Source organism: Protopterus annectens, chromosome 16.part0, assembly GCF_019279795.1.
Source record: "Protopterus annectens isolate FY-2018-M chromosome 16.part0, PAN1.0, whole genome shotgun sequence".
In the NCBI taxonomy this organism is placed as follows: domain Eukaryota; kingdom Metazoa; phylum Chordata; order Ceratodontiformes; family Protopteridae; genus Protopterus; species Protopterus annectens.
The window spans coordinates 253,997,116-254,024,457 of NC_056750.1; the positions used below are offsets into that span (position 1 = coordinate 253,997,116).

General features: G+C 38.3%; 1 protein-coding gene across 1 annotated transcript in view; it reads right to left on the reverse strand.

Annotated features, from left to right (window-relative positions):
• The window catches only part of GMPR2 (guanosine monophosphate reductase 2), a 415,612-nt gene that overhangs the window by 318,763 nt on the left and 69,507 nt on the right, over positions 1-27,342 (reverse strand). The window contains exons 3-4 of the mRNA XM_044058110.1: positions 25,870-25,965; positions 17,433-17,606 (exon numbers count right to left, since the gene is read on the reverse strand). Of these exons, the coding sequence (XP_043914045.1) occupies positions 17,433-17,606; positions 25,870-25,965 (270 nt within the window). The remainder of the gene's footprint in view (positions 1-17,432; positions 17,607-25,869; positions 25,966-27,342) is intronic.

Consider the following 27,342-nt stretch of genomic DNA (forward strand, 5'->3'; position numbering starts at 1 on the left):
TGGTCTCAAATTTTTGGCCCCTCTGAGGAACTGCTTGAGCAGTGGATGAGAGAAGAGGGGAGGTTCTGTGTTATAATGAGCTGAAATGGCTGAGGAGTGGATTTTAATGTAGGAAAAAGACAGGCCCTTGTGACGCATCTCAGTTAAGTATTGCAAAATCTGAGGTAAATTGGGTGCTGCTTTGCTCATCCCTTGAGATTGGTTCCAGGCACAGAATCTTTTCCATTTTTCAGGATAAGATTTTCTAGTACTAGGCCTCCTTGCCTCTAAAATGATATCCATCACAGGTTTACTGAGGGATGATAAAGGAGAGATTATGTAATTAGTCAGGCTGCAAGGTTCAGTGTTAGAAGCTGAGGGTGCAGAATCTGGTTCTCCTGCTGAGACAACAGGGAAGGAGTTTGAGGCAGGAGCCATGGGGATAACAGTGACACACTGCGCAGTAGGGGGTACCAGTGTTGGTGTGGCCTGTCTGCAGCAATCAAAATCATCCTTGGTTTGTCCTGTTTGATTTTTAGTAGTACTTTGGAGTCAGAGGCAGAGGGGGGAAGGCATAGACTGATAAGTTTTTCCAGCTGAAGGACAGAGCATCCACTGTCCAGACTTGTTTGTGGGGAGTCCTTGTGCAAAATTTGTCCAATTGGTAGTTCTGGGGAGAGGCAAACAGGTCTATATCTGGGCTCCCCTATTTGCTTATCAACATGTTGAAAATCCTTGGTTCCAGTTTCCACTCGTTTGGATCCATGAGGTTTCTGCTTAGTCCGTCTGCCAGTGTATTTAATTTTCCTGGCAGGAATTGAGCTTGTAGGTGCACTTGGTAGCTCAAGGTTGTGTTCCACAATGCCATGGCTAGTCTGCAGAGGGGGTAAGAATGTGTACCCCCCTGCTTGTTTATGTACCACATAACAGTGGTGTTGTCCGTCTGGAATAATGTGGTCCTTGAAGGCTGTCAGAGCACTCTGTACAGCTAACATTTCTTTTTGATTGATATGCAGGTGCATTTGACTTGGGTTCCATTTGCCCTGAATGCAATTCCCTGCCAGGTGAGCCCCCCATGCATAGTCTGATGCATCTGTTGTTAGGGTTTGGGCGGCAGCGGGTGGTGTGAAAGGTAGTCCCTTGTTTTGGTGGCAGGCCTCTGCCCACCAAAGGAACTCTAGGCGCAGGCAAGTTATGATAGGAATCATTGTTTCTAGATCCTGAGAATGTTGACACCATAGGCTTTTTAGATACCACTGTAGTTTCCTCAAATGCAGTCTTGCATATGGAATTAGAAGAATGCAGGAGGCCGTGAACCCCAAGGCTTGCAATATTTGTCTTGCAGATAGCAGGGTTTTTGTGGCCACTTGTTTGAAATAGGTTGTCAAATGAATTTGTTTCTCTGGCGTGAGGAAAGCCATCTGGGAAGTTGTATTCAAGCTTGCTCCCAGGAATATAATTTGTTGACAGGGTACCAGGTGTGATTTCTTTTTGTTTATGGTGTACCCCAGACAAGTTAGAACCCTTTGTACAAAGGCCAGATGATTCAAAAGTATGTCCTGGCTTTCTGCCTGAATTAGACAATCGTCCAGATATGGGTATATTTGAACATTTCTTTGCCTGCAAAATGCAATAACTGGAGCTAGGCACTTTGTGAATACCCTGGGTGCAGTAGATAAGCCAAAGGGTAGTGCAGAGAACTGATAGTGTGTGTAAACCTGCTCTGAAGCGTAGGTATCTTCTGCAAGATTCCCTGATTGGGATGTGCAGGTATGCTTCTTTTAAATCTAGTGTTGCCAACCAGGCATCTTTGCCTAACATAGGAAGTAATTGGTGAAGAGTCAGCATCTTGAATTTTGGAATCTCTAAAAAGGTGTTTAGAGTAGACAGGTCCAGGATAGGACGCCATAAATTGCCTTTTCTGAGTACCAGGAAAAGTCTTGAGTAGAAACCTTGTCCCTTTTCCTCTTCTGGTACCAGTTGAATAGCCCCCATGCTTAAGAGAGAAAGTATCTGTTTTAGGGCCTCTGCCCACTGATTTGGGGGTAGGTCCAACCCCTGCTTGGTGTTGGCAACGTGTGGAAGTGAAATCTGTATCCTTGGGGCACTATATTTAAAACCCATTTGTCTTGGGTAATGAGTTCCTAATTCTTTGCATGAAGAGCAATCTTTCCCCCCAAAGGGGCAGTCAGTTGATAAGTGCTTGGAAATTTTAAAAAGAAGTCACTGTGACAGTTTACCATAAGGGGGAGTCTTATTACTCCCAGATTTGGAAGTGGAGGCCCCCCATTGCTTAGTTCTGTGGGTCCCCTGGGACTGAAACCTGGGGTTTTTGCTGTGTCTGGGTTTGGCTTGAGAATACCTGGAAGGGGCCGGAAAGGACCAGTTCTTAGAGGGCCAGTGCCTACTAAATCTAGGAGGCTGAACTTGTAAGAAATCTTTAACAGCTTGCATAGATTTAGCTTTATCTTCCATCTTTTTAAGAACTTCCTCAGCCTTGTTGCCAAACAGGCAGTCCTGATTTAAGGGAGCATCCAAATAATTTAGCTTTAACATGATCAGGCAAAGATTGCTCCTTAAGCCAAGCATGCCTTCTGAGCACAGACTCAGTAACAGCAGCCCTGCAAGAGGCCTCTAATGAATCAAAACCACATTGCAAAGTATGTTTTCCAAATTGTTCAGCAGAATGCATTAAATCCTGCAATTCTTTATTTTCCACACAGTCAGGAATCAACATCATTTTCTGTTTAAGCAGTCCAATAACATGTTGCTGATACTTTAACATATGAAACTGGCAGTTTAAAGCCCTAATGGCCAAGGTTGCAGAAGTGTAAACCTTCTTACCCCATCTATCCAGTGCCCTAGAGTCTCTATCAGAAGGGGTAGGATTTTTAGCAGTAGAAGCCTTAATGCCCTTGGGCCCCTGTGAAATAGTCTGGATCTGCAATAGGATTTTTAAAAATAAACTTGTGGGAATCAGGAACCCTGTAGTATCTGTCAGGTTTTCTGGGAGCAGGAGGCAAAGAACCAGGGGCCAAACTAGATTTCAAAAAAGCATCATCAACAATGTCTAGTGCAGGTGGAATAGCTAAAGGCCTATGCTGAGGTAGGAGAAGGAAATCCCTAAGCCTTATTTTGAATCAGAAAAATCCTGACTTTCCCAGTGGAAATGCTCCCTTGGAGTATGTAAGGTTTCCCCAAAAGAAAAATATTCAGGAGGGGAAGCAGAGGGAATAGAGTTCTCTGCATCAAAATCTTCATAAGTAGATAAGGGCAAATCCAGATAATCAGAAGAATCAGAAAAAACAGAATCCTGGTCAAAAGATTCATAATCAACTTCAGTCCTAGGCCTCTTAGAAGGGGGGGGGTGGCTACCCCTGATTAGAGTTATTAGATCTTCAGCCATTCTTATCATTTGTTTTTTTTTAGGCATAAAGGCCTGAGCATGTGGCCTGGGCATCAGTTTTTTAGGCATGGTTCAAGATTTAGGCCTAAGTAAAAGAGGAGGCGTTGGTTTAATATGCAAGTCCGTAGGCTTGAATACACCCTCAGAAGCCGGTGCCTGCACAGCAGCTCCAGACCCATCCAAGGTAGAGACATCCACGGGTTCCATAGTTGAAGCATCTCGTGGCATACCGGACTCCGAATGGGTCTCAATAGAGGCCTGCGAATCAAAAGTAGCGGGTATCAAGGGCTGTGAAAGCGCCTCACTGAGTACTGGCGACTGGCTTAGGAGAAGCATTTTCAACAGTTTTGGACCTTGACGGCCTGTCTCTGTCTCTATGTTTGCATTTTTTCGAAATCCCTGTAGTCGGATGGCTAACTGACGACATTTCTGGATAATTAAACTGAGAACCGAAATATTTAGAGGCGAAAATATACTGACGATGGATAGTCCGCTGATTAAATAAAGCACAAAACCGACAGCAAGGTACGTCATGGTCAGTGCCTAGGGAAGGAATACAGTACGAATGAAAATCTTTATGAGGTATTTGCTTTCCACAAGTAATGCAATTATTAACTTTTACTGACATCAGTAAGGAGCAAGAAAAAGTTTCCCCAACGGGGTATTTAGCTTTAGTTGAAGACTTCGGTTCTGAAACTCGAAAATGAAAATTTCAGGAGTTGGCCGACCAGCACTTGCAAACTGCTTCTGCTTCGGACACCGCACGGCAAGAAAGACTGATGTAATGGTGTAGGCTGTATGTTTTATACCCCTGACGAGCTGACGTCATGGAAGAAGGGACAGCAACCGATGCAGGACCCAAGACTTTGTTAATCAGGCCAACTGAGGGTTACCTGCAAGCAGATAACCCAAATGTAATGACTGCAACAGTGAAACACGAAGAACATCAAATACAACACATTAGAAAATGATTCATCTATTGTCTGCAAAGATCATTCAACCCCTATGAAACAAGACAATGCCCCTGACAAATTTGGAATTCTGGATGCAAGTATTCAGCAATCTGAGGATCCAGTTTGTTTAAAAGGAAACAAAAAAAGGAAGTAGTTCACAACAAATAACAAGGAAGAAAAAGAAACAATGTTTGTAAAGTAAATACAATACCTACTAAAAAGGACATTGCTTTGTTATGTAACACACGGGTTACAGGGAATGATAATATTTTTCTATCCGAAAACCTTCAGTCTACAGAAAAAAGCATATTTTTTCCAAAAGTGAAGGTAGAAAGAAAGATGCAAGGGGCAGGTGAAAAAGAAGAAATCAAAACTGAACGTGGAAGGATTGAAGAACATTACTGTAAGAAAAAAGAGAGAGACAGATGTTGACTACATGGCTCAAGCTGTGGATTTACAATGCCAGCTGGATGAGATTTAATACACAATGAAAACAGTGTGATTAAGACTAATGGTGATAATTTATCCTTCATAATAATTGATAGAGCAAATACTACTGTATTAGAAGCTGAAGATTCTTCAGAGATGGCCAGCAAAGATATTCCTGTCATTGGAGATTCACTTATTAGGGGAACTGATACTTATATTTGCAAAGATGATAATGAACATCAAATAGTGTTATGCTTGCCAGGAGCAAAAATACAAGATGTGAGACAAGCCTTGGAATGCCTTAATGTAAGGAAGTATGGATCCATTTTTATTCATGTCGGTACAAATGTCATCTGCAAGGATTCTCTGTTAGTAGGGAACTAAAACTCCTCTTAGTATAGCTTGTACTGGTGTTAGTATGTATTTTTCACAAAAATCACCTATAGAAAGGATAGTCAGGTCTCCATGAATTAAAAGATTTTTTGGGGTAAATACCTACATTGAAAAAATGTCCTATTTTAAAAAATGGAAATGTATACACCATCCAAGCCTAGTTTTGGGCACACAGGTTCAGACAGGATGGTATGCATTTGTCAAGATCACGGAAGAAAATCTTTGCAGGAGAGGAGATATTTTGCAATATTTGACAAACTCTAGGCAGGAATTTTGCCAGGTCGCAAATTTAACAGTTCACAGCATTAATAATAAAGTTTTAATTGGAAAATTTGCTATGTTCTCACAAGACTGATGTTGTTTGAGAAATATGGCTAAAGAACAATGACTGGAAACCAGTTATGTCAGGGTATAAATGTTTTTATTGTAAGACATTCTAACAAAAAATCAATTGGAGGTGCTATGATAGGGATTAAAGATAATTATGAGACCTGTGATTATTACATGTTCAATGATAATACCAATACTACAGACTGTGTAACTGTGACGGTAAAGTCAACCCTGGAACATATAACAATTGTAGGAGTATAAAGACCACCAATGTCTAGTGCAGTTGACCTAGAGGAATTCATACATTTCTTGCATGAAACACAGGACAGAAGAAATAAAATTAGCTGAGGACTTAAATTTACCAGAAACAGACTGGAATAATACTGATTATATTAATTGATTAATAAGTTAGTAAGGAAATTATTCACAGCATATATTCAGGAACAACAATTGCTTCAGATTTAAAAAAAAAAAACTACCAAGGAACGGAACATACTAGACATTGTTTGTGTTCCTAAAGAAATTACTGTTACTTCATGTTAAGTTTTACCACCGTTGATGTGCAGTGATCATGGTGTTATAAAGGTTAATTTGTTGGTAGATAATTCTGCCAAACTGAAATCTAAACCAATGCACAGAAGGTTAATTACAGATCACTATGTATAACTAACTGGAGTGAGGTGTCAGTGGAAAAACTGCAGATGGAATGTGAAATGTTTTGAAAGAGACTGACTGCATAAAAATCAAAAAATGTTTAACATAAGGATCTAGGCATACAACGTCAGGGGGGATATATTTCCATAAGAACAAGATATCTGATTAATGTGAGAGAAAAAATACAAGAAATGGAAGACAGATCGAACTACAACTTTGAAAGCAGAAATAAACAAGCTGGACAAACAGATTAAGCATAGTGTGAGACAAGATCAAGAAAAATTTGAAGAAAATTTTTACATAAAGATATTGAGCATAATAGAAAACCTTTTTATAGATACATAAGATGTGGAAGGAATGAAGACATACAAATTAATACACTGTGTGCAAATTCTAAAATTTATTCTCGGACACAACAGATTATAGGCGTATTTATAAAATCTTATACAAAACAGTTTGGCTCGACAAAAGGCGTGATAAGTTATCCTAGTGACATCCAGGTAACCCCAGATACTGGAAACAAATTAGATTACATTGAAAAAGAACAACGCAAACTCAATCCAAACAAACACAGGGAGGAGACAGAATTAGTAACTATGACCCGAGTACACTTCAGCAAGAACTTATGGTGCCATTATATCTATTCATTACGTCGTATAAATATGGGGAGATTCCTCAAGATTGGAGACATGCACTTATTAAACCTGTCTTTAAGAGAAAGGGGAGTAGGACAAACCCAGAGTCATATAGACCCTTAAATCTACTCTCGTGTTGTGGAAAAATTATGAAGGTAATATTGGATAAGTTATTGTCAGAATTTAATAGGTTGGGGCCTGAAACCATACATCAGCATGCACATGTTGAAAATAGATATATTACCTAGAGGTGAAAACATATTGGACCTGGTCATCACCAACATGGGCACCAGGTGTTCCACACTGGGGGTCAACCCGTCACTGGTTAGATCAGACCATAAACTAATCACTCTGGATGTCCACACCACACCACCACCTCCAACCAAGGAAACCACAGTGAAAAACTTTTCTATAGCAAACTTCACCTTACTTAAGACAGAGGTGGTAACTTTTACAGCCCCCACGCTAAAGGATAACAGTGTCCAAGATGCAGGAACCTTTACAAATGCACTCTATGAGCACCTACAAGGATGCATGGATCATGCCATCCCTAGCAAAATCAAGACTCACTCCCCTAAGAGAAGGAAACCAGTCTGGTGGACCTCTGCCATAAACAGGCTATACAATAGAAAGAAGAACCTAGTTCAGAAAAAAAGTAAATCCCAAGAAGGAAAGACATCCCTGATCAGTATCAGTAAGAAACTAAGGCCCCTCATAAAATCCTCCAAGGCTAACTTCGAAAGAAAAATAGCCAAGGATTCAAAAGATAACCACAAAGCTTTCTTTAGCTATGTCAAGAATCTAAGTGGCAACTCGCAGATATGCTCTGAGCTAGTGCAAAATAGCACAAAATATACTGAACCCACTGATATTGCCAACATCCTGGCAGATTCAGTGCAAACTTCACCCCCCTCTAACCCCCAAAAGGGCCCACAACAATACCGGAAAAGTGTAGTGTTCCGGAAATCACAGATGCAGAGGTGAAAACAGCTCTTTCAAAAGCCAAAAGCACAGCGTCAATGGGGCCAGATGGTGTCCCAGGCTGCTTCTTCCACAAACTACAGAACGAACTAACCCCCCACCTAAACACACTGTTCAACCTCAGCCTCTCCACAGGCTACGTGCCCATAGAATGACGCACAGCAATGGTTATTCTTCTCCACAAAGGAGGGGCCACAACTGACCCTGGTAACTATCACCCCATAAGCCTGACTAGCCTGGTCTGCAAGGCTATGGAGCGCATCATCATGGAACTCATTAACAAAGACATTGAGAACCTCCAAACACTTGAGCTGACCCAGTTTGGCTTTGTTAAGGGCAGACCATGCCTACTAAACCTGGTTGACTTCTTCGAGACAGTCACCAAGGCCATAGATGAGGGGAAGGTGGTTCACACAGCCTACCTTGACCTCGCCAAGGCTTTTGACACCATTACCCACTCGGGAATTACAGAAAAACTCACCAGCCTGAACATAAACCCCTACGTCACAAGATGGGTTGCCAACTGGCTTACAGACAGAACTCACACGGCAAGAATAGCGGGCTCCAGGTCCGACTCTAAACCAGTCACAAGTGGTGTCCCACAAGGCTCGGTCCTGGGACCCCTACTGTTCGGCATATACTTCTCAGGAGTACAGGCAAATACAGGAGGACTATGGCTAACCAAGATCGCCAATGACTGCAAACTGGGAGCCATAACTGACTCTCCGGCTGACACGGACATTCTCCAAAAGGGCCTTACTGAGAAGGATACCTGGTGTCAAAGTCATGGTCTCGAGCTAAATGCCAAAAAATGCATAGTCATCCCGTTTGGGAAAAACAAAACACCCATGAATTACCACATAGGTGGCAGCCCCCTTAATACAGAAGAGGTAATAATAGATCTGGGGACCCAGGTAGATAGTAATCTCTCCTTTGACAATCATATTGCCAAAGTAGTTAGGAAATCCTTCTATGTAACCCATCTAATTACTAAAGGGTTCACATCTAGAAATAAAGAGGTTATAGTGCCCCTCTACTCGTCATTCATCAGACCCATCATAGAATACAATGCCCCATTTGGGATGTACCTCACAAGACACTTCTAACAGCTGGGAAGACCACAAAAGTACCTCACCAAGAGGATTACTGGCCTCAAACATATGTCCTATGCAGCCCTACTGGAAAAACTCCAGCTGTACTCAGTCACATATCGCTTACTCAGAGATGATCTCTGCCTGACTTACAAAGCCATGTCCAACTCAGAATTGATGGACATGCTCCACCTAAAGAAATCCAAGTCACTGCGAGCCACTCACTCTAGTGAGCTAAACCTCGCCACAACAATAAATAGAACACACTGGAGGGATAGATTCCTGTCACAGAGACTCCCCATACTTTGGAACAAAATTCCTAACTACATTAGGCACAGCCCCTCACTATCACTCTTCAAGAGAAACATTGACGAATGGATGGGTAACAGAAAATACACCCCTGGGATCACTTCATTGGCTCTTCTTGACAGAGGCTCAGTTAATTAGTCAATGGGGCAGCGAAAGCTTACACACTCTGGCTAGGCTTATAAATGCCCTCTGGCAGATAGCCTAGTACCTACCTATGAACCACCTGTAACATGATGTTCTATAACAATATAACAGCTATAAATGAAAAATTGGCCCGTGATGTAATTCATATAGATTCAACTTCAGCATTTGCCAGGGTCATACACAAAACACTGATCAATAAATTAGTACAACTAGGTATTGATGTAGTCTTGATAAGATGGATAACTGTATGTCTTACAAATAGGATATGGCAAGTATCATACAGCAACTGGATAGGGGAAATCCTTGGTTACAGTCAGGGTGTCCCACAGGGCTCAGTCCTAGACCCTTACTTGTTTAATTGTATCTTTCAGACCTAACTTTTTCATCTGTGGTGTTCTACAGTCTATATGCAGACGTCCTGAAATTGGGTTAACTGATTACATGTTTTACAGATAAGGCATGTCTGCAAAATAACTTGACTAAAATGACCATTTCCCACACAGGAGAATGATATGCTGATAAATACATCAAAAACTAAGCATGTGAGATTTGGGAGACATGAATTGAAAGGTAAACATTTAATACAGCACACAGTGAAACTGTAGACTCATTTAAGGACCTGGGTATATGGGTAAACCCAGCTATGAGTTTTTCTAATCATATCAACCAATTGGTTAATTATAGTAAGTCTAGGAAATCAAAAAATGAAGTTGTTGTTTGTTACATTAGACCCAAACATGAGTAGGGAATACCAATATGGAAACATTATAAGAAAACAAGCATGAGTAAACTGGAAAGAGTATGGTGGAAATATACCAAGGGCATCTATGGATGTGAACATTTAAGTTATTATGAAACACTAAAATATCTGAACTTGTACAGTGTCTCTTACAGATATATGGGAAGAGATCTTATTCGGGTATACAGTAGATATAAAACGTGTACACACCCCTGTTAAAATGACAGGTTTTTGTGACATAAAAATTGAGACCACAATAAATAATTTCAAAACCTTTGCCACCTTTAATGTGACCTATAACCTGTACAATGCAATTGAAAAAAAAATCTGTTAGGGGAAAAAATATTAAAAAAGTACAATATGCTGGTTGCATAAGTGTGCACACCCTTAAACTAATACTTTGTTGAAGTACCTTTTGATTTAATTACAACATTCAGTCTTCTTGGGTAGGAATCTATCAGCATGGCACATCTTGACTTGGCAATATTTGCCCACTCTTCCTTGCAAAAGCACTCAAATCTCTAAATAGGTGCCTAACCACCCATCTCTCTGTATTAGTAAATGTGCATGAGTTAAGAAACTAAAAGAGACTATTATTTTTAGCAACAAGGAGTAAATATTTATCAGAGGGATGTCAATAATACCCATACTGTTCCAAATGCGAACAGTCATCAGCTAACAGACTGTGCCCATCCCGCTCGTTTTGTTATTTATGTACTGTATATTCATTTTCACACTTCTTAAAATATTATATTAATTGTACCCTTAGATATTATATAGATAGAAAGAAAAAAGTAGCTTTTATAAAAAGTTTTGTAGTAACAGCAACATATTATAGTTCTCAACATTTCAAGAGTTATTAAAGAGTTTACAAAACAGTATTTTCAAAAAACAAGTACAATATATGACCATTTAAAGAAGGCAGCACTTTAAAATTCAACAACATTTGCATTATTCTTGCTAACAGCAACTAACTGTGGTTCTTAAAATGTATTGGAAACTTAGTTTAGCACTCCACTGGCAAAAGCCATACAAGCACATCATTGTGAATTCATACATTATTAATTAACCAGTGCCATCTACTGGACAAACAGGAAATAAAAGAGAAAAATGTTTTTGTACCTTGCTCATAGACACATTTAAAAGTAATTCAATGATTATGCCAGTAGAATAATGATTATACATTTTAACTGAAACTACTAATGTCTAGTATTTACACTACTTAAACTATTATATCAAATGTTATATCCCATTATTTAAATGTAGTTTAACATTCCTTTTTTGTAAGCTGTAAATGTACTTTAAAGTAATTTCTCTATGCAGTCAGTGTTAGGTACTTTCCAGCTTTTAAATGTAGAAGGCAGTTATTAAAAGACAGTACCTTAAGTATTACAGTGTAGCAAAAATATTTTCTTTACAGGCAGGTAAACAGAGTTATTTAGAACACATTCCAGATTCATTTGCTTGAAGTTTCACATAAGAGTGGTATATTCTTCTGTCCTGTAGTTATTTGGAGCTGTAGCACTTGTTTAGCCTTCCAAATGTTGTTTCTGGATCAAAAGATATGAAAAGAGTTGTCTCAAACAGGATTTACTTTGAAGAGACCAAGAAAGGTGGATTTTGCCTGGTCAGGTGGTTCCCGGGATAGTTTTTCTTTGCAATAAAATGTTAAAGTTGCAGGATATTTAATTTGGAAACAAATCTTATTTTCAATGAGGTAAGTGCAGTATTTACTGAGTTTCTGTTGATTTCGTTTAATTTCTAAAGGAACATCTTGAGTAATTGTAATTTTATGTGCTCTCCATGTAACATTCTTTTTAACTTTATAAGCTGACAGTATCTGTTGAACATGTGCTGAATTAAGCAGTCTGATGTAGATTTGTCTTGGAAGATCACTTGTTTGTGTACGCTTAATAGCTCTGTGGGCTCTCTCAATCACTATCTCATCCAGGAGATCTTTATTAGTCAGAAGAGAGCTCAGTATTTCTTTTATTATTGGAATAAAATGTGGATTATCAAAGCTCTCTGGAATACCTCTTATTATAAAATTATTTCTCCGGCTTCTAGCTTCCAAGTCTAGCAGTTTTTTGCTGTAATTCTTTAATTATGGTGTCATTGGTTTGTGCTTTTTGTTGCAGTTCATTTATTTTTAGCTCATTGTCCATAACGTTAGCTTCATTTTGTTCTAGCCTAAGCACAATTTGGTCCAGAGTAGAGCCAAATGTAGTTAGCTTATGAGAGAAACCCTGCACTTCTGTTTGTAAAGGTTGTAAAGCAGTTTTCAGATCCTCCAGTGTTAAAGGTTGCTCCTGTTTTAATCTCTGACACATTTTACCAGCTTCTTGTTGTTGCTTGTTAATTTTTTGCCTTTTAGAAGTGGTTTCTTTCTCAGGAGTAGTAATTGCAGACAGTTTGTTTTTTGTGATTACAGTTTCCATCCGATCTGGCTGATTCTCCATTAATCTTATACAGTTAGATTCCTAGTAGTAGTGCAGAATTTTAAATGGCAAGTCTTGTTATGAAAGTTGTTTTTTTTCTTACTTTCCTCTTGTTGGTCTTGAAGAATCCACACCATGTGGTTCAGGGCTCTGTTTCCAACAAGTAATTATTTTTCCTTCAGAATGAGAGAATTTTTGAAAAATAAAGATGAAATAAGTAAGTACTCATATTTCTGCTTTAATCCATTGATGTTTGGTATACTTTTCCCAAGTGATGCGCTGGTTTGAAGTCAGATTATAATATAGGAATGCAGGAGCTGCACTGTCAGTGTGCTTGCAGGCTGTCCACCATTTTGGAAAAAATGGTAAACAGATGTTTAAGAAGTGGCAAGGAGATTCCAAAAAGAAGTCTCAAACCTCCCAAAACCAAGGACACTCCAACAAGTCTGAATGATTACTCAAAAGACCTTGTGACCCCCCGTCCCCTTTTCTCTTCCAGAAAGTCCAAATCTCCATTTTTCTCTTTGGCAACAAATTGTTTCAGACAAATGGGTTCTGAAAATCATTCATCAAGGTTTCAGATGGCAGTAGGTGGAAATTCCTCATTTTCAGGTGGTCATTCCTCATCCTGCAGATCAGAGTCTAGTTTCCACCTGTTCTTTGGTTTACCTTTAAATAGGCGATTGCACTTTGTCGAACGGCCACTTCTTCGATGCGTTTTGCGTGAACCGAAACCGCAAAAATTTTTAAATGTCGAAAAACATTCGACGTTCGATATTACCAGCCACACAACACCTCCACACCCATGCTACCATGGGTCAAAAAGGGGTGAGGTTTTGCCGTTCGCACATTCGGAAGTAGACTTCGGTGACGATCGCATTTCGGCCATCGCGCAAGTCGAGTCGCCCATATCAGGATCGGCATTATAAAGGTAAACCCTGTTTATCACATGCTGTCCCAAGGAGTGATAGAACCAGTTCCTCCATCTCAGGTGGGGAAGGGGTTTTATTCAAGGATGTTCCTAGTCCCAAAGAAAGAAAATGCTTAGAGACCAGTTCTGGATCTTTCTTTCCTAAACCTGTGTGTGATAGTGCCCAAATTCAAAATGATGTCACTTCACAACCTGTTGCCTCTTCTTCCTCTTTCAGGTTTCCCGGTAACACTAAATTTAAAAGACACTTATTACTTTCCTATTCTTCCAGACTTCAGGCATGTTGTAAGGTTTTGGTGTGTCTGGATTACATCATCAGTTCTCTGCCATACCCTTTGGACTATCCACTGCACCAAGAGTGTTAACAAAATGTTTAGCAACAGTTATAGCTCATTGCAGGCTACAGGGTATCCACATTTTTCTGTATATAGATGACTTGCTTGTCTTTGCAGAGTCTTTTTCAAAATGCCAGAAATCTCTCTCGGGTAAGAGATCTCTTGCACAAGTTGGGATTCCAAGAGAACATGCAAAAGTCTTGCTTGACTCCCTCACATTAGATTGTGTCCTTGGGATCTCAACTAGACACCTCAGTTCAAATAGCTTTCTTCCACAGGACAAAAACAGATCTTTTTTAGATCTACTTTTAAGGTTTTCCACTCAGACTTTTTTCACTGTGAGGGAATACCTCAGGATTTTGGGTCTCATGGCATATACGATTCTCATGATACCCCTGGCAAGACTCCACATGAGAAAGATGCAGTGGTATCTGAAATCTCTTTAGTCCCAGCATCAACACCCTTTATCTTTTCAGATCACATTACTGGGGTTTGTCAGAAGAGAAATCACTTGCCTGGACAACAAACATCCTTAAATCCAGGTCACCCTTCTTCCCCCTACTCCAAAGCAGTCAGTTATCCTGGATGCTTCAAACTTTGCTTATGGAGCAACTTCAGGAGAGATAAGTGCAGGGAGTATGGGACACCAAGGACAAACGCAAGCACATAAATAGCTAGGAGATGCTTGCCCTGATTAAAACACTCAATTCTCTGAACCATCTCTGGTCCCCTGAAACCTTTGCAAGTGGTTACAGACAATACCACAGTAGTACGGTACATCAACAAGCAAGGTAGAATCAGGTCGTACCCCTTTTGCAGAATAGCTATGTTAGCTTGGGATATAGCTTCAGAGTACAGTCTCACTCTACAGGCATCCTACATTCTGTCAGACCAAAATTATGTGGCAAACCAAGTGAGAAGGACCAGGGCAGACCCTCATGAAAGGATACTAGATCTGGATGACTTCCAGGATTTGATCCATCTGTGGGGAGTTCACACTCTAAGTAGACATCCTTGCCTCCTCTCTGAGCAATCAACTGGAAAAATTATGTTCCAGAACTCCATGCACATTTAAACTTAACAAGGTCTTACTATATCTATGCAATTCAGATTAGATCATTCTCTTCTTGCTGAGAGCATCATCTTTTCTCTCTGTTTCCTGCTCTTTCCGCAGCTGTGCAATCTTAACTGGACTTTAAACCAAGTCTCCTTTTAATCTGTGGGATAGGAATGCTCCTGTATGCCTTTCCACTAATATCCAGGGTACTTCTGGAGATTCAGAAGGAATCCCCCAAGATCATTATGGTGACTCCCTTCTGGCCCAGGCAATCACGGTTCTCTCTGGTTTGGAAATGTCCATGGGCAATTACCACAAGCTCCCTTACAGAACAGATCTACTCACACAAGAAAAGGGGTGTTTGAGACACCTTAACATCAATCATCTTCAACTTGACTGCCTGAATGACAGGATCTTAATTCCTTTTAGGCACCTGTTTTCTGAGGACATGAAGCAGGTACTAATGGAGGTAAGAAAGCCTGCTACTAAAAAATCATATATTAGAAAATGGAAACGTTTTTCTAGTTGGTGCCAACATAACCAGCACCAATTCATGGCTAGTTGTTTTCTGGTTTTACAATATTTGTGTGAGTTATTAGTTGGCTCACTGTTGTATCCTTGGCAGCATATCACCCATATAAGGTAACTTTAGCAGTGATCAATATGAAAAACATTTAAACTTATCAGGGTCTTAGGAATCTTTTCTTTCTGTTTCATGTTCTTTCTCCTGCTGTGCAATATTAACTGAACTTTCAAATAAGTCCTCCTTTTACTTTGTGGGATATCTTTATTAACAGTATCCTGCAGAGCAGGTCTGCTCCCAGTTTGTTCACATGCAACAATCACATGTGGTGTTTAATGGACTACCTGTCTGCCTACTGCAGTGAAATAAGATCCCATGGCAGTTGTTTGAGGAGAATAAATTAACTAATTATCTCTGCATACACTGGTTACTGTTCTCCTCACTCACTGTAAATATGACCTTGGGAATGTCATGACAATAAAGGTACCACAGATATTTACCAAGATACCAAATATGGAAAAAAGGGATAGCTTACCACATAGCTCTGTGGAATATAGGGATGAAGTCTTAACATTGCCCCAGATTACCTAAGTTCGACTAACAGTTCACATGCTGGAAAAGATGGTCAGGGAGGGTCTTTGTTCTGGCTTGCTCTTCCTGGGGAAAGCAAAATGGTGGTGCTGTTTGGCCTAACTGCTATCGTGGAAGTAAAGGCCTGCATAACAACAATGTCCACAGGACCAGGGGGTGTGGGGCTTGGAGTTCCAAAACAATAATGGTAGCCTTCATAAGAATGTAGGAAGGAGATAGGAGAATGCAAACACATACACACCAGGAGAGGGAAAAGAATTCCCCCCTGGTGATGTGGGTGCTTATGCCATCCGCCATGTGCTGGGCTTAGGACCCTAACTTCAGAACCCTTGATGGCTGTCTATATGACAGCTTTTTGTTGGTGTTTTGACAATGGAGAGGGAACACTATTAAAAAGAAAGGCAACTAACATGTTACAGTGTTGGTATCCAAAACCCTGCAATGAGATTCTTACAAAATAAAATAGTACTTATTGGAACAGAAAAGAAAGACCACAACTCAGAAGTATGTCTGCTTCACAGATAATACAGATCCAAGGAAGAAAATAACTTTTGACATTAAATAGACCTGAAAACAAAGCATGAATATGTAAGGCCAATGTTCAATAAATAAAACCGCAGAAGATTGCAAAAAACTCCAAGTATGGACCAATAAGTCACCATGGCACTGCTGAACACTGTCCCTCTAAGCATGCTACATAACTAACCAAAGCTGTTCAACACCCCTGGAAAAAGGTAAGCTGTACTTAAAGTGTTATCAAATTATCAATGATTAAATTTAAAAAAAAATGAAGGTGCATTGGAGATGTCCAGAAAGCAAAGCCTCAGTGCCTTGCCATGTTCCACAGTGCTTACACTCTCTAAGCACACATGACTTCCTCTGTCATCACTCCCCCATATGTTATAATTTTGCCACCACTGTTCTCTGGTACCTAATGGTATCTATTAAGATTCTACCACTCAATGCACATAACTTTCTCTGGTTTTTAATGAGCTTTCTGATAGAAGAGGTAATGAAGAAAGCACCTTTTGTTTATTTAAACATCTGAAGTGAAGGAACTAACTCTAAACTTTGGTCTGCATGCTTGTCTGCTATAGCAGGCTTATTGCATAGTTTTGTAATAGAAAGATGATGGTGTGATGGCATGTTCCATTGATTACAAAGGAACTACATTTTAATATTTAAAGTATAGATGTCTGTTCACAACAAATCAATGTCACCACTTGTCATTATCACTGCAATCATACTACTGGGAACTGATGCTTGAAACATCAATTTCATACTTCCAGTGCAATGTGTTATTTGGGAATTCAAACATTTTGTTATGGCTTATCATTTGGAAATACCAACAGACTTCTATATACTAAACATCCTGGTTTCATGTTGGTATCTATATCAATGTGGAGCAGACGTGGTTTTAAATCCTCCATAGCTGCACATTCTAAAATAACCTTACTAGACAAAGAAGGCCTATTTGCTCTGCATTTACACAAACATAATCAACTGTACTGTACCATGATGGTGTGATCTGGAAATTTCTCCCTGACATCCTTCACACATTGTACGAAGTGCTCAGAATATCCATTTGCAACATCAAGGCAAATGTACTGGATCTGGGGTACAGCAGCTAGGATCGCAGTCAGTTTTTCAAGGTCCGCTGGACTACTACCGGAACTTGCAGCTACATTCTGTGCCAAGAAAAGCAACAGTGTGAATACCAGGAACTGTAGTCAAGGTTATTTACTTCATATGGTACATGAAATAAACAAACAATTTGGACACATTTTAGCAACTAGTTATCCAGCACTCTGCACTTTTAATAATGAGAAAATTAACACTTGGGTTCAACAGGTTTAATACAATATTAAAGAAAGATATGCTTGTTCTTAAAGACTATATTCAGGAAAACACAAGACCATTTGTTTCACAGTTATCTGCAAATGTTCATATCAGTTTTTGCTGCATTTATTGCACCATTATTTTTTTTTCTTTTCACAAGACGACAATTATTTTTGCAAATGGAAGGAGTGTCAGTCAAAACAGTGGGAAAGCAAAGCAACTACTTACAAAATAAAATAAAACACTTAAAATAAAAATAACTAAAAATAGCTGAATGGCTGTTTTAGTTATTTACAGCAACGCAGTTCTGCTTATGACTACTTTTTTTTTTTTTTTTTTTTTTTTTTACTTGACAACAGAAAATATTTATGCATGATAAATCAACACGATGATCACTTTCATACCACCCAGAGATAACAGCTCACCACAGAAATAAACCATACATTAAATTACCATAGAAACCCAATTAAGTAAAGACACCAATCATACCATGAGTTACACCAACTTAATCAAAATATGGGAGTAGGGGGAAGCATCCAGACCTTAACTACAGAACGTGGTAAAATAAACACACGAAAACCAATGACCAAAAAGAGACAAACATGTAGTTACAACATCAATGCTTTAATGATAAAGCTTTCAGATAAAATCCTTCATCAGTACAAAATGTTAAAACCAAGGACACATTTAAATAAAGGCCATAAAATAACACATGATAAACACACAGCCAATAAAAGCTAAGCATTAATTATCCAACCAAAAAAAAAATTTTAACACATTTGTTTGAATTTCAAAATAGGTTTTAAAGAAACCATTTTATTTATACCGGGGGGTGATCAGCATTTAAACACAAAATCCACCCATATTTTGGTCATTGGTTTCCGTGTGTTGCTGTTATGCTAATTGCTGTACTGCATTCACTATTGCACAGTTCGACATTGTGGTATTCGTGTTTACATAGTGCTAATCGACATTTTCGCACAACTTGTGATCGACAAATTGATAGTAAACACACACACACATATATATATATATATATATATATATATAGGTCCACTTCTTAATGTTGAAATTCTGCAATCTCGAAGCTCTGAATACTGACGCTCACAACTTCGAGATTGCGGAATCTCGAATTGGAAAAAAAAAACAAAAAAAACAAACTAAAACACAAAAACATCTGGAATCACTTTCTTGCAGGAGGGCAAGGCCCCCTGCAACTTAAATATACCAACTGCGAGATCGCACTATAGTGAAGAGAATGACAAAGTTCTCGTTCCACACTGTACGGCAATTTCCATTCACAGTTTGAGATTCCGCAATCTCAAAGTTCTGACCGTCTGTATTCAGAACTTCGGGATTGTGGAATTTCAACATTAAGAAGTGGACCCATATTTATATATATATATATATATATATATATATATATATATATATATATATATATATATATATATATATATATATATATATATATATATATATATATATATATATATATATATATATATATATATAAACCATCAACTCCTGTGTATTAATAAATAAATACATATTAACTTAATTTTTAAAAATACTTATGATCAATATTATTATGCATAAAATATAATAAAAACTGCCTACAAAATGTTTACCTTCAGTAAACTTTTAATATTAATGTGCTCATTGAGCCCTGGAGCTTTATCAGCCCTTAACAAAATTTGGCACTTTAATTCAAGAGTTTCCAAGACTTTATTACAACAATTAGCAAGCTGAAATTCATTAAGTTGTTTGAGAACAATAAAATGAAATTTCCTAAAATTATGACAGACCATACTATACTTACTAAGGGCATTTAAATTACTTTGATCACTTTTATATCTCACTAATTCTAATTTTAAAGGGCTGAATACTTTTACCGACATAAAAACAATCACATGTACTACAAACTGTAACATAAACAATATTTTTACTACTGCAGTTAAAAAAAACCTTATTCAGATGAGGAAAATGAATAATATTAGTATTACAAATATACCCACATTGTCTACATGCTCCACAAGTAAATGTTCCATCTTTCTTAAAACCTATCTTAATTATCACATAATGGATGGAATTCCAACATTTTAATATTCATTGACTTATTGGTGACAAACTGAGCATTATCAATTATAATCTTCATTAATTCCGGATTACTACTAATAATTTTCCAATGTAATGTCACAATTTTCCAGACAGCATTACTGTCATTAAAATAGCTAATGCATATATCTTGTTTCTAACATCCAGTGTACTTTTGTGGCCTTGTTAAAATCCATCCCATAATCTAAAACAGGTGAAGACTTCTCTGTTCTACTATACATCACTTCATTTGTTATACACAGACTGTCAAGAGGATAACCTCTATCAAGAGAAAGACTTAAAATGTAGTCCACCCTCTTTACTGAATTCATCATATTCACTAATAATAAGGCTAGTTCTGCCATCTAAATATATTTAACTTCATATATTTGGGATGCCCACTTGAATAATGAAGATAGTTAATTCCTAAAAGTGCTTTTCCTATGAATCCCACTATGAAAACACTTATTATCTACATCTAGCTCTAGTCTTAAACCTAAAAAATTAGCACACGTTTCAACCTCTCTTTTGGTAAATCTTAGCCACGAAACACTGGAACTAATTTAATCTAGAAACACTCCAAACTCATCATCACTATCCCCTCCAAATAAAAAACAAATCGTCCATAAATCTACGCTAAAACAGCATAAACTTGAACATAGGTAACGATGTTAGAAATTCCCTCTCCCATCAACATAATACAATGTTGGCAAACAAGGGAGTCACTTGGGCTCCCATGGCCACACCAGTTTTTTGTTGGTACATTTGATGTTTGAAGGTAAAAAAATTGTTGTGCAATACTAACTCCATTAAGCTTTGACATAAATGAACTTTATCATCATCCACTTTATTATCTAACTTCAAATATTGCACCATAAAATTAATGCCATCTTTAACATCTATGCTATTGTATAATGACTCAATATCTACTGTACGTAATAACCTTTCATTACACCCAAAGTTGTAAAACTTTAACTGGATAAGGAAGGACCAAGAATCCTTAATAAAAAAAAAAAAAAAAAAAACTCTCTTGTACTACTGGATTAAGAACTTGGTCCAAAAAACATGAAACTGTCGTGGTCTTACACTTTGGACTAGATACAACTGGTCTGAATGGTGGGCGAGCTGAATCTTTATGAATCTTGCCTATTCCAAATATTTTACCAATCTCAGGCTAGTCCACCGTCAGGAACATAAACAGCTGAAAATCAATATACTTCTGATTTAAAAAGATGAAAAATCACAAAATCAATGTATTTAAAACTGTGAACAACAGACATAGTAACTCATACAGATCATCATGAGACAAAAGATTTAACATTTTGGAACAATATTGCTTCTCCTTCATTACCACTATTCCCTAGCCTTTGTCGGCTTTCATGCATCTAAGGTGCCTATAACTTCTAAGTTGCTGTACAGCCTTTTGTTGTCAACTACTTGAATTAAATCTTTTACATGAAATTTTGTTTCTATTTAAACTGTTGGGTTCCTATTAGAACGACGAAAACGCATTTTGTCAAATGCGTTTTCGTCGACACAAAGAGTGAACAGGCAAAACAGAGAAGTGGCTGTTCAGCTAATTCTTTCCCTGGGAAAGAAGTCACTTGACCACTTCGTAGCGTGGTCCCATGTCCGGTATAGCTTCCGAGCGTGAATGTGCAACAGTTACTGACCTTAGGTTTAGTGTACGGGTTAAGGTAAGTGCATATGTATGAAAGTGTTTACTGTTTTTTTTTTTTTTTTTTGCGTTAGATGTATGGTTGAGTTACGTGTGTATGTGTTTTCAGCTGTTTAATTTTGTTTTGGGGGGGTAAAATTAGGGTTAAGGTAAGTGTGTATGTGTTTGGAACTGTTTACGTAAATGTGCAAGAGTTACTGACCTTAGGGTTAGGGTGCGGGTTAAGGTAAGTGCATATGTTTTAAAATGTTTACTTTTTTCCCCCGTTGGATGTATGGTTGGGTTACGTGCATAGGTGTATTCAGTTGTTTACTGTTTTTTTTTGGGGGGGGGGGTACAATTAGGGTTAGGGTATGTGTTTGTAAGTGTTTAATGTTTTTTTTTTTTGGTTGGAACAGCGATTTCTTTCCCTAGAAAAGAAATCTCTGTTCTGTGTTGTCGACATTTTCAGCTTTCGCTGAAAATGTCTCGATGAAACATCGTTCTCTGTTTTTAGCGTTCAATGTTTCAATATAGACCCAAAGTGTCAAATTCACTTTCACAAGCTTTAGAAAAGGCAGCAAGAATAACATTTAAGGAAGGATTAAAAGTGCTAGGCTTTTTCAAACCCTGTGTTGACAACACCATTGTATTATCATTATTTAAAATATATTCAAGATTTAATTTTCTGATGTACAGATTAAATTCAATAATTAAATCATTGTAATTCATTCACTTTAATGGCACAAAATAAAAACCTTCTGACAGTACCTCAGTTTCATCATCAGAAAACATGTATCCCGTCAGACTAAAAATCAGGCAATCTTTATTTAATGTCACTTCCCTTTCCCTTTCGTTCTTCTTCCACTGCTCTTCTGATCCTTGGCCGAAACATTCGTCTTTGGTCTTGCTCCCAATGGAAAATAAGGAGCCGTTTGATGCAGTGCAGTAACGGTGGTAGAACTTCCTTGTCCATTCTCATTGGATACCGTAGAAGGACGACCATGTTCACTACGATTATTAGAAGAAACGCTCAAACTAGTCTGAACAAAAAATTATCCAGTTGAGAAACTGCATTTCCTACCACAGAGTCAGTCGTCTGATGCCCAGAACCATGTATGTAATTAGGTGGTTTAAACGATTTAATAACAAAGGCTTGATTTCAAGTATAAGCATTAATGCCTCTGTTTAATTTCGTATTTTTTTCTAAATATCAGTGTAGATACACACCTGCTTATTTTGTCTGCTATACTGTCATACACTTTTCAACACACCAAATGAGCTGTGTGTGTTGACAGCACTGTCAATTTCCTCAATTTCAACCTTGAGCCTCTGCAAACTAGACTTGTTGTGATGAATCAATTTAGTCAAAAGTTCCAACCCCGTCTGGTTACATAATTCTACCAACTCTTTGTAGATGGCATCCGGATATGTGATATTATTCAGGAACTTGTAGGCACGAAGTCCTAATGGCACTATTTAAACTCCAGGCATTTCTCAAAATACAGACTTTCATATTCAACTGACTTGTGTTTAAGCAATGTCTTTTCCAATTTCTAATGCTTTACATTCAAACATGCCTTGGTTGTTAAAGTTAATGTTCTCTTCCACTTCCATCACTTCATTGTCCAAACACAAACCAAACAGGTTGGAAACAGCGCTGTCAACAAGTTTAAGCACAAAACCTGGCTCTTGTGAATTATCAGCAACTAGGGTCAAATAACTTCCTTCACTAACAGTTCGTTCATTATTAACACTTTTTACATTCGAACCAACAGCAAACTTAGAAGCACATAGTTTGTTCAACACTGAATTAACTTGCTGGCATCCTTGGTGAAATGTTTGCAACAATAACTGTAACTCTCCAAGAAAAGAATGTTTACTAACATCCAAATTTTGGTCATGTGAAGCACCTCCATCTCCGTTAACATGGTCTGGTGATGTAGGAAAAATGCTATTATCCGAAGTGTTGCTTTCTCCACTACTTAATGATGCCATTAGGTGGTAAATGAATAAACCAAGAACCAAATCACCTCCAACCAAGGAATAAATGTATAACAAATGTAACCATTTCTTCAGTACAGCCACACCAAGCTGCAGAGTCAAACAACCACTACGATAGATAATTTAGCACTTTTATTCCACTTTATTTTAAATAATGGAACTTCTTCTCCTTGAATATACACAAGCCAATCAAATGCTTTCAAATGGCTTCACTTCCAATTATTACCAATGAAAGTCAAAAAAAGTATGTCAAGACCTTAAAGAAAAAATGTATATATTAACCATAATCTCCTTCTATGTATTAATAAATATATATTTAACTTAAATTAATATTTTATTTATGTTTTATTGTTGGTTTAAGGAAGAATAATCCTAGCAAAGTCAGTCTTTAAGTTGTTTCCCACAACTGGATCAATTCCTCGAAGACCACCTCATTTAATTTCTATTTATGAGGGCCTGTCCTGGTCCTGTTCATCTTACCTGCCACTATACTTTGTTCTGAGAAAATAAGATGCGTGGATGGTAAGGAGTGCTATGGGGCTACCGCCCAAGCCATCAAAGCCAGCATGCACAGAGGGTAAAATCTGGTGCCCCCTGTTTATGTACCACATGTGGTGTTGTCTGTAATTAACATGCAGAGGTCCTAAGGATGACAGATGAAGAGATTTTAAGGTACGGGTCACAGTCAACACCTCTGACATTTATGTACTTTGGTCCGTCTGAAGAGTTCCACAGGCCTTGCACATTTACCCAATAGAAACTGCTCCCCAAGCAAAATCTGAGGTGTCTGTAGTTACATATTGACTTGATACAAGATACCTGGATTTACAGCCATTTGTTGTCCCCACTACTGCAGTTCCTTTTTGACAAGGCCCAAACTTAGAATCTGAAATTCCATAGGATGATAATGTTAGGTCTGTTTTTTTTAAAGCCACTGAATTTTTCTCATGTGTAACCTGGTGCTAAGAATAATAAGAATATGGTTGGGTCTAATGTTTGAAGGTTTTGGAGGTTTCCTGTGTCATTATCGATTATTTTTGTGATAATTCTTTCCATGGTTTTGCATACAAGTCTAGTGAAACTTCTGGGTCTGTAGCTTCTAGGGCCTGTAGATTGCCCACATTTGCATAGAGGGATGACTTTTGGTGTTTTCCATTCATGAAGCACAAAGCCTTTTTGGAAGTTGCAGTTAAATAGAAATTCCAGATGGCCTGATAGGTCATGTTTCATGTTATGTAGAAGGCATGTTGGCATATTGTCTGGGCCCATCAATCCCATGTACTTGTGCAGCCTATTGATGTTGTGATTCCACCAGGGTGGCTTGCTTTTTAAGTTAATTCTTCCTGGCGGGTACAGCTGCCTCTATGCAGCTATTAATATGCTTGTATAGGGTTTCTGTGAACACTCCACGTAGGCAGCAGGGTTTATGGGGGCTTGACATTTTGTCTGGTTATCACTTAATAGTAGGAAGCTAGCCTTAGAGTAGTTCCTGAACATTCCAGGATTAGCTGGGATTCCAGGTGTTAACTTTGCTTCAAATGACATCTTGTGGTCTGACCATACCAGACATTACACTCTCCCGTATTAGTGAGGACAAGATCCAGTATGTTTGTGCCCCTGGTCAGTGTAGTAACAATCTGGTTCAGGGAGTCTGTGTTTACAAAATCCAGGAATCTCTGTGCTTGCATGGTTGGTGTCGTATAGATTCCCAGTTAATAGTGGGGTAATTAATGTCGCCCATGAATATGGTATTGGGTTGGATGGTAAGTGTTTCCAATAAGCTTAAATACATGTTATGAGTTTCCTAAGTCATGAACTGGGACTTACAGCTGACAAGGAAGTGGTATGGGTTTTTGCCTATGGTGATTTGAACGTGGAGAAGCTGAAGTGCATTGTCCTGTCTGACCAGCCTTGAGGTATACGAATTTTTTATGTAAACTGAGATGCCACCTTTAGTCCCTGTTTAGCAGATGGTCTAAATATGTGTAAGGCATTAGAAACTTGTACTACTGGTGTGCTTTCCTTGACTTTAAACCATGTCTGTTTGTCCTACACACCTGTATTTCAATGTCAAGAACATCCCACTCTACACTGTGTGACCCTCAGCAAGCCCCTTAACATTACTGTGTTTCTGAATATCCCCTGTAAGAAGGTTGTTGCAGCAGGACTATATTATCTGGTTACAAAGGACACTTGCAGCACACTCACATACTCCTTTTCATTAGACTTACATTTTATTGTGTTATTTAAACCTGCATGCACTCTCTTTCTCAGGGCTACACAGCTGTATACACCATACATAGCCACTCTATTTCATGCTTCTTACAATTGTAACACAAAATACTGCCACTGACCTTAAGGCACTGTGGTTCTTCAGATGCAAACTCCTTCCAGTCATCAACAGAGTAGTGCTTGTGGACAGTGGTAAATAAACAAAACTGCAATGTAAAAAAAGTCAATTAGCACTCTGCATCAGAAAAAAAAATCTGTAATTAGCAATTGTAGGTGCACATCAGAACGTAGCTAATTAAGGAATGAACTGGTTTTGCAGCAGGAGACACAGCATCAACAAATGCGGTAAATTAAAAGAAAAAAAACAGTACCTTCTGCCTCTATCTGTTGCTAGTGTAACTGTCAATGAATAACCTCTATAGAAAACAAAATTGTTGGTACTAAAAGTAAAATAAGTTGTCCAGACCTTCAAGAAATATAGCAGCCCAGTTTGTTAGTTCCCCATAGATCATTTCAGTTGACAGATGACGTTCTTTTCAAATTATGACCAGCAGCGAAACAAGATGGATATACGTACCACAGATTAGCAGGGTTTGATGTCTGATTAGTTTTTCTCTGCCCAACTTGTTTACCTGCTTTCCTACCAACTGGATAAACTGCAGATCTGACCTATCACTCAATTACTTACATGTATAACACAAAATACACCCACTAACCTTAAGCTACTCAGGCTGCTTGGATGCAAACTCTTTCCATTTATCAACAAAGTAGAACTTGTTGACAACAGTAAATAAACAAGACTGCAGTGAATACATATGTGAAAAATCAGCACTTCTGCCATCAGATCTGATGGCACCAGTAGTGCAGTCTCCACAGCTGTCATTGAGAATATCACCTCTAAGCAGACCCCTAGGGACCCACGCACTGAACTTACTCTAGATAGGATTAATTATCAATTAATAACTCTTTACAGAACACCACCTTTGCTGTTTGATGACCATGTAAGATTCCTCAATGTTCTAAATTATTTTCCTTTTAGCAAAAATTCCACCACTTCGGGCAACATTGACTACCCCTCAATAAACTGGAACAACTATACCACCAATGTAGGATTTATGACCAAAAATTCTTAGACTTAACAAAAGCTCCCATGACTAGTTTGTAAAAAAAAACCTACTAGAGGACAAAATATCCTTGATTACAGACATGGTCACTTTTCGCACTGCTCCTCTGATATCTTACTTCCCATCAAGTCTATCCCCATAGCAAACCCTACTGAATCGAAGAACTACAAACATGCCAGCCTTAACATACTGTATGATGAAATATCAAAATTCTCTTATGATTGTACCACCCCTGACCTTGACACAACAGCAAGCTTCATTAAGGAATTCTACACACATTCAGAAAAATGCACAGAGCTAGCAGTCCCTGCCAAGACCAAGTATCATGGAAAATTCAAAATTAAACCATCCTGGTGGTTCAATGCTATCAAACTCTCCAGTAAAATAAATAAATTCCTTAAATTATACATCAGATCCAAAAACCCTATTTTAAAAGAAAATATGAAAACATTATTAAAAAATCATCAGGTC